General features: G+C 44.1%; 1 protein-coding gene across 11 annotated transcripts in view; it reads left to right on the top strand.

Annotated features, from left to right (window-relative positions):
• Window positions 1-655: 655 nt before the first annotated feature.
• The window catches only part of Pcdh7 (protocadherin 7), a 394,384-nt gene continuing 386,180 nt past the window's right edge, over window positions 656-8,859 (top strand). For all 11 annotated transcript variants that reach the window (XM_005392021.2, XM_005392020.2, XM_005392025.2 and 8 more), the window contains exon 1: window positions 656-3,913. In XM_005392021.2, coding sequence (XP_005392078.1) covers window positions 746-3,913 — 3,168 coding nt within the window. In that variant the 5' untranslated portion in view covers window positions 656-745. The remainder of the gene's footprint in view (window positions 3,914-8,859) is intronic.

The following is an 8,859-nucleotide window of genomic DNA, read 5'->3' as shown; positions in this document are numbered from 1 at the left end:
CCCGGACGCGGACCGCGCGGTGACGCGAGTAGTCTTCCCCGCACCGTGCCCGGAGCGACCTGCCGGAGGTTTTTCATTCTTGTTCCGCTGACTGGCTCCCCCGCCGCTGGAGAGGAGTCAGAGTTGAGATTGGCTTGTTGCTGACCAGAGCCTCGTGCGGGAAGCGGCTCACGTTTTGCTCGGACATCCGTAGCTGGAGCGGAGGCTGGGTCTCAGAGTGAACGTGAATTGGACTGAACTCGAGTGGCAGCGAGGACTGGCGGGGCTGGCAGGCGGGGGAGGCTGCAGGCTCGCTCCGCGCCGCTTCCCGGCTGCTCCGGCCGCCTGCAGACGCGGCTCTGGCCCGCTCCGACCGAGAAGGGAAGGAGCAGCGCTTGCTCCTCCCGCTGCGGGGATGACTTTTGGGGGGCGGGGGGCACCGAGCCCGCGGCGCGCAGTGTCCCGTGAACTGTGAGTACTGCGCCTGAACAGCGGCCGGCGAGCGGGCGATTAGCACCCATTGCATGAATTATGAAACAATAACTTTGGGAAGAAGCAGGAGGAAAAAAGAAAAAGAAGGATCTATCGCCACCCCCCCCCTCCCCGCCGACTCTACACGCCGCTCTGGCCCCCTCTCCCCGCTCTCCTCTTGATTCTTCAGTTCCCGGGAGGGGAGAGGACCGGGAGGGCAGGTGGCCAGCCCCGGAGGAGGGGGCGCCCGGGGCGCTGTGGTCAGAAGGAGCAGTAGCAGCAGCAGCAGGAGAAGATGCTGAGGATGCGGACGGCGGGATGGGCGCGCGGCTGGTGCTTGGGCTGCTGCCTTCTGCTGCCGCTCTGCCTTAGCCTGGCGGCTGCCAAGCAGCTCCTCCGGTACCGGCTGGCTGAGGAGGGCCCCGCCGACGTCCGGATCGGCAACGTCGCCTCGGACCTGGGCATCGTGACCGGCTCCGGGGAGGTGACTTTCAGCCTGGAGTCCGGCTCCGAGTACCTGAAGATCGACAACCTCACCGGCGAGCTGAGCACCAGCGAGCGGCGCATCGACCGGGAGAAGCTCCCCCAGTGTCAGATGATCTTCGACGAGAACGAGTGCTTCCTGGACTTCGAGGTGTCGGTGATCGGGCCCTCGCAGAGCTGGGTGGACCTGTTTGAGGGTCGGGTCATCGTGCTGGACATCAACGACAACACGCCCACCTTCCCGTCGCCCGTGCTCACGCTCACGGTGGAGGAGAACCGGCCTGTGGGCACGCTGTACCTGCTGCCCACCGCCACGGACCGCGACTTCGGCCGCAACGGCATCGAGCGCTACGAGCTGCTGCAGGAACCCGGGGGCGGCGGCGGCGAAGGCCGGCGCTCCTTGCCGGCCGACAGCGCCCCCTACCCCGGGGGCGGCGGGAACAGCGCGGGCGGCGGCGGCCCCGGAGGCTCCAAGAGGCGGCCGGACGCGCCGGAGGGCGGCGGCGGCAGCGGGCCCGGCGGGCGCAGCAGCGTGTTCGAGCTGCAGGTGGCGGACACCCCGGACGGCGAGAAGCAGCCGCAGCTGATCGTGAAGGGGGCGCTGGACCGCGAGCAGCGGGACTCCTACGAGCTGACCCTGCGGGTTCGCGACGGCGGCGACCCCCCGCGATCCTCGCAGGCCATCTTGAGGGTGCTCATCACCGACGTGAACGACAACAGCCCGCGCTTTGAGAAGAGCGTCTACGAGGCCGACCTGGCTGAGAACAGCGCCCCGGGGACCCCCATCCTGCAGCTGCGCGCCGCCGACTTGGACGTGGGGGTCAACGGGCAGATCGAGTACGTGTTCGGGGCGGCCACTGAGTCCGTGCGGCGGCTCCTGCGCCTGGACGAGACGTCCGGCTGGCTCAGTGTCTTGCACCGCATCGACCGCGAGGAAGTGAACCAGCTGCGCTTCACAGTCATGGCCCGCGACCGCGGGCAGCCCCCCAAGACCGACAAGGCCACTGTGGTCCTCAACATCAAGGACGAGAACGACAACGTGCCGTCCATCGAAATCCGCAAGATTGGGCGCATCCCACTTAAGGACGGGGTGGCCAACGTGGCCGAGGACGTTCTGGTGGACACCCCCATCGCCCTGGTGCAGGTGTCCGACCGAGACCAAGGGGAGAATGGCGTAGTCACCTGCACTGTTGTGGGCGATGTCCCCTTCCAGCTCAAGCCGGCCAGCGACACAGAGGGCGACCAGAACAAGAAGAAGTACTTCCTGCACACTTCAGCGCCGCTAGACTATGAGACCACCCGGGAGTTCAACGTGGTCATAGTGGCGGTGGACTCAGGCAGCCCCAGCCTTTCCAGCAACAATTCCTTAGTTGTCAAAGTGGGAGACACCAACGACAACCCTCCCGTCTTCGGCCAGTCTGTAGTGGAGGTTTACTTCCCTGAGAACAACATCCCTGGTGAGAGGGTCGCTACGGTGCTGGCGACAGATGCTGACAGCGGGAAAAACGCAGAGATCGCTTACTCACTGGACTCTGCGGTGATGGGGATCTTTGCTATTGATCCCGATTCTGGGGACATCCTTGTAAATACGGTGCTGGACCGCGAGCAGACTGACAGGTATGAGTTTAAAGTTAATGCCAAAGACAAAGGCATCCCTGTACTACAGGGCAGCACCACAGTAATTGTGCAGGTGGCTGATAAGAATGACAATGACCCTAAGTTTATGCAGGACATCTTTACCTTTTATGTGAAAGAAAATTTGCAACCCAATAGCCCCGTGGGAATGGTCACCGTGATGGATGCTGACAAAGGCCGGAATGCAGAGATGAGCCTGTACATTGAGGAGAACAGTAACATTTTTTCTATTGAAAACGATACAGGGACCATTTACTCTACCATGTCTTTTGACCGGGAGCATCAGACCACATACACTTTCAGAGTCAAAGCTGTGGATGGTGGAGATCCTCCCAGATCTGCCACTGCCACAGTCTCTCTCTTTGTGATGGATGAAAATGACAACGCTCCCACAGTTACCCTTCCCAAAAACGTGTCTTACACCTTATTGCCCCCTTCGAGTAATGTCAGGACAGTGGTAGCTACAGTGTTGGCAACAGACAGTGATGACGGCATCAATGCAGACCTGAACTACAGCATTGTGGGAGGGAATCCCTTCAAGCTGTTTGAGATTGATCCCACCAGTGGTGTGGTTTCCTTAGTGGGAAAACTTACCCATAAGCATTATGGCTTGCACAGGTTGGTGGTACAAGTGAACGACAGTGGGCAGCCTTCCCAGTCCACCACGGCCCTGGTGCATGTGTTTGTCAATGAAAGTGTTTCTAATGCAACTGTGATTGACTCCCAGATAGCCAGAAGTTTGCATACCCCACTCACCCAGGATATAGCTGGTGACCCAAGCTATGAAATTAGCAAACAGAGGCTCAGTATTGTCATTGGGGTGGTTGCTGGCATTATGACAGTGATTCTAATCATTTTAATTGTTGTTATGGCAAGGTACTGCAGGTCCAAAAATAAAAATGGCTATGAAGCTGGCAAAAAAGACCATGAAGACTTTTTCACACCCCAGCCGCATGACAAATCTAAAAAGCCTAAAAAGGACAAGAAAAACAAAAAATCTAAGCAGCCACTCTATAGCAGCATTGTCACTGTAGAAGCTTCTAAGCCAAATGGACAGAGGTATGACAGTGTCAATGAGAAGTTGTCAGACAGCCCAAGCATGGGCAGGTACCGATCCGTGAATGGGGGGCCTGGCAGTCCTGACCTGGCAAGGCATTACAAGTCTAGTTCCCCATTGCCTACTGTCCAGCTGCACCCCCAGTCACCCACTGCAGGAAAAAAACACCAGGCTGTACAAGATCTGCCACCAGCCAACACATTTGTGGGAGCAGGAGACAACATTTCAATTGGATCAGATCACTGCTCTGAGTACAGCTGTCAGACCAATAACAAGTACAGCAAACAGGTAAGATGCATTCCAAATATATTCAATTATCCCAGCGAGGGCTAGTAACTGTGAGGCAGATCATCTTCTGTAAAGTTGTGTCTTCTCTTTCCAAAGGCTATTATTTAAAATGTTAATAGCAGGAATTTAATACAGCACAATTAATATAGCAGAGGCTTTCCATGAGAGGTGTATAACTGTACTTTGCAGGTGAGATCTATGTTTCCCAAGGAACTGAAGGAAATATTTAAAGTAGACAGTGTTTTGCACTTGCTTTTGTGCTTGGAAGCCCTAATTCATTTTACATTTTTGGTTTACAGGATAAATATGTATATACTGTTTGGATAGTTTTAAGTGGATAATTGCATCCAGAGTGAAATTTTCTGAAGTTACTGCTGGTGTCTATGCAAATTGGACAGTATAGAAGTGTAAGCTGTGCTTTACATCATGCAGGATTTTACAAATAAGCAGATGCTGATTGATGCAAATGTAGTACCAAGCCTGGGCTATGAAAAGACTGACTAATTTGACAAAAATACTGGCTTTAAATATTTACTGACATGCAAGTGTTGTGAAAAACTACATTTTAATACTTTATAGCAATAGGTATCTATAGAAATTATGCTCTGATGATATGCAGTCAGCAGTTGCATTCTTTCTCCTCAGTATTAAAAGTTTATAACCAAAAGTCAACTGCATAGGCTATTTGTTATTTAAGCCAAGAAATAAAAATCATCATAATTATGTTTTGTGTGCAAAGACTAGTCTGATATGCCTTGGGATGTACTTTGAATATAAAGGTTGTGTGGGGTATTTAGCACAGTTGTTTCTTAATAAAATGTAGAAACAGTGTAAAAACTCCTTGCATATAATCTGAGGGAAACTTCAGAAAATGAATATTTTCTTTTCCAAAGTTTACTGGAGTGATATAGAATACTATTTACTTTTTATGTTCACCAAAGTTTGAAACACAACGAATGGAACCTTTAGAAACTGCTCTAGTACTGCAGCAAACTCTCCTAATAAAATATCACATATTCTTTTTTGCCAGAACTCATCTATAGAAACACATTTATGACTGTTAAGTAATACCACATAATGGGTTTTCTATTGAATGTGTTTTGCATGTGGAATTATGTGACCCTTGAAAAAAGTTAGGAAAAAGAAAACTTTCTTGTACACTCTTAAGAAAAAGGGATATTAATTCTTCATTGCTTTCAAAGTTGTTAAAGTTAATTTCCTAAAGCAACATTTTCTATATATATGACTTTATTGTAGTTATTTGGACAAGGACAAACAGACTTAATGTTCTTTTATATCCAGTAACAAAAACAATCCAAGAAAACAGATTTAAACTACACTACATGGAATGGTTTTTGAGGCAAAATATGTTTTGAGACATTTAAGGTTGAATAGTTTGTTTTAAACCAAAATTTCATATTGCGGAGAGTATCTATTTGCCTTACTGTGCTTTACCTGTACTTAGATGCACATTTTTATTTTGCTTTTGCTGCTGGTATCAGTTTTGTAAACAAGGAAGCGTCTAGTTAAAATAATAGTACTTTTATAAGATGACTTATAAATTGAAGTCTTAGAACTTTCCCTAGTAAACAGTAATACACAGTGAGTGCAAAAGAGAATGAAGAGATCTTTCCACAGAATTTGTACTTCTCCACTGCCATCATAGTGATACTTTTGTTTTGTGATTGGATTCCATTTGCACCCTTAATCTTATGCATTTGACTGAACTTCTCAAGTGGTAGACTTACAGCATTTTATGCAAATGCTTATATGTTCTGTGTTGTCTCTGAAGTTTTGACTCATTAGATAGGGTTACCTCTGTTCTTAAATTTTTAAAACAGCCAATATCAAGACTGTTGGCATCTTGTCTGAGAGGCAAAGTGATAGGCTTATAAATAAACTAATGTATGGCATTAGTCTCTTAACTGAGAAAAGTCCATATACCAAAAGAGAAAACCCACAAAGCATTTGGAATGAATCACAGTTTGCCATAAGTGACTTTGGAAAACTTCTATGTCATTAGGTATTCCAAAGATGTATAGTTTTAACCACAAATAAGTCGCTGACCTACAGTGAAATAAGGGCAGATGAAACACATTCCCCTTAATGTAATTAGTAATAGTAATTGATATGCTTCATCTCCTCAATATTGCTGTCAGGGGACAAGGGATCCATTTACAAAGTTGCATTTCATTCAGACATCTGACATAAACAGACCCTTTTTGTTCTGATTTTTGTTTGTGTCATAAGGAGAGGAGTTGTTACTTTCTTCTTAAAAGAGATTATTACCTTCAATTTTCACAGGGCGGACAAGATACGTTTTCTTAAATTAAACGTTTTGTTCAGAAGAGCAACATAGGGTTTTGTTATAGTTCTCCTCCTTGAATAAATGAATTTACCTAGGAAAAAATTCGAAGGTTACATCGTTTTCATTTCCTTGCAACTGGGAGTAATTAAAAATATAAGATTAGATTTAATACCCAGCCTTAATTTTATTTATGCTTTTCCTGAATTACCTTTACTCTTTGTAATGAAATGGAAGTGATGTTCCTTACAGTGCTCTTTTTTCCATCAGAATTGGAAAGTGTGATGTGTTGCTCTTAAGTGCTGCTAATGGTCACATTGTAGTAAGTTAAACAGCTTTATAGAAATGAAACTGCAAATGATACACTCTTCTCCGGCTCTCCTTTCTTTTGGTTTGTTTTCACAGGCTCTAGAGACATTCAAATCAAGCTTCTGTAGTGCTTTTTGGCAGACTCTACATGTGTGCTACAGAGTTGATGGGATTTTTTCTGAAATTCACACATTATAAAAACCGAAGTTGTAACAAAGTTTTGATAGAATAGACCTTTGCAATTTAAACAAAAGCCTTTGCTAGCAATACCTAATATATCCTGTTGAGAAAATTATGAATCATTGCAACATTATTGAGATTAAGTGTTCCCCTTTCCATTTTATCCTTTTTATTTGGCACATTTGGTGTTGGTAGTTGTTAAAGTTTTGTGACCTAAAAGTACTAACGTGCTGTTGGTTTGTAACCTAAAGGAAAAAGCAATCCATATACTTTTGAATATCCAGTGCTTTACTCTACTAAATGTTTCCAGTTTTTTTAAGAGTAATATAATATCAAAAACTTAGTACACATTATAAAAGTACAATTACCACTTTGTTATACTCAAGTCCTGTTGAGCTTATCTTTGACATGCTGTTATTTAGATAATGCACTTACAAGTAAAAGTTTTATTGTATTTAGTAAATGGAAAGTAAGGTACTTTATTTTTGGCAAGAGTTTAGGTTGAATAAACATTCATTTTAAAATGCATTTGTAGCTGATCCTGAAATACTTAAGAAAAAAATTCATATTAACTCTAGTGACAGTTTGGCTTTTCTAAGGAACTGCTGAATTAGTCTGAATAATGTTCTCTTTAATTGATCAAATTATTTTCAGTACATTCATTATATACTTAGTAAAAAAATAAAGCAGACTTTTTAGAAAAATAAGCTATGATTTTGGAAGCAAATGGATGACTTGCCATTGCCATTATTCTGTGAGGCACTAAGATAAAATATCAACTTATTTGTGTATGCATATAACATCATTATGTGGGGCTGGGGATTTAGCTCAGCGGCAAAAGCGTCTGCTTGGCAAGCGCAAGGTCGTGAGTTCGGTTCGCGGTACCGGAGAAAAATCAAAAAAAAAAAAAAAATCATTATGTTTTCATAGTAGTGCATCTGCTAAGTAATGCCAGCCACAGTTTCTAGCTCTCATTCTGTAAGCATAGCTACTATGTGGTTCTCTTGTCTATAACCAAGGTCACTTTCAAGAGGTTCGGTGAATCTGCCTATGATTAAATTCCTGTTACAGTTATTCTCCAGCTCATAAGAGGTCCTAACTGAAGGAAGTTAGGTCATATCTTTAGTCAAGAGACATCTACTAAAGCAACATTACCTGGACCTGTATGAAATATGAAAAAGGTCATGAAGTGACTTGATCCAAAGTGGTTATGCAAATTTAAAGAAATGTCCACATATCATAATTTAAACTTTACGTTAAGCTATTGTACATCAGTGACTTGGCCTTAAGATCATAAAGCCAAACTGTTGTGCCACTATTTTTTTTTTTTTTTGTGGTACACATTGATGTGTTTCACAAAGTCAAAATAAAAAAAAACAGTAAAATAGATTAATGCCTGTACATAAAATCCTTAGAATATTTCATTTTATAATTAAAAGATAGGAACAAATCAGTCTTTAATTTTATAGAAGATGAAATTAAAGCCTGACAGGAAAAAAGTAATTTGATTAGGATCACAAAATTATCAGATACATTGAAGATCAGAGTCCAAGTCATGAAATGTAGAGTGCAACGTTCTTTTTTTTCTATGGTATTATACTATCTTTAAGGAAAAAATACCGATTCTGTGTTTTTCTTTGGGTAGTTATAACTATATATTTGGCTATAAAGATAGACATTTTAAAAATGAAATCCAACTCTGCTTTAGGATCAAATTCTTATTGGTAAAATTACATTGGATTTTATCATTCAACATTTATAGATTTTTAAAAGAAAGTAAACATTATTTCCCTCATGTAATGTACATTTAAATTACATAAAAGTAATTCAGCAGCGTTGAGAAGATATATTCAACAAGTTGACAGAATTTTTAATTTTAGCAGAACAGTGAGAATGGGCATAAGTTCCTACCTAGTTTGTGGTATATTGTCAGTAAAAATGTATCTTGATAGAAAGGAACAGAAAGTTCTATCCATTATGTATGAGGGTTCTATCCTTTATACTTGGGATTATACTTTGCCTTTTTCATCCATGTTGATAACTGTTTGGTTTCTGAGCTCCTTTGTATTTGACGTGCCTCACAAATGCATTTCACCATATGTTTTCTTTCTTTCTTTCTTTCTTTCTTTCTTTCTTTCTTTCTTTCTTTCTT

This window comes from Chinchilla lanigera, unplaced genomic scaffold (genome assembly GCF_000276665.1).
Source record: "Chinchilla lanigera isolate Chin_1 unplaced genomic scaffold, ChiLan1.0 scaffold00042, whole genome shotgun sequence".
Lineage (NCBI taxonomy): Eukaryota > Metazoa > Chordata > Mammalia > Rodentia > Chinchillidae > Chinchilla > Chinchilla lanigera.
This window is presented reverse-complemented; position numbering and strand designations above follow the sequence as displayed.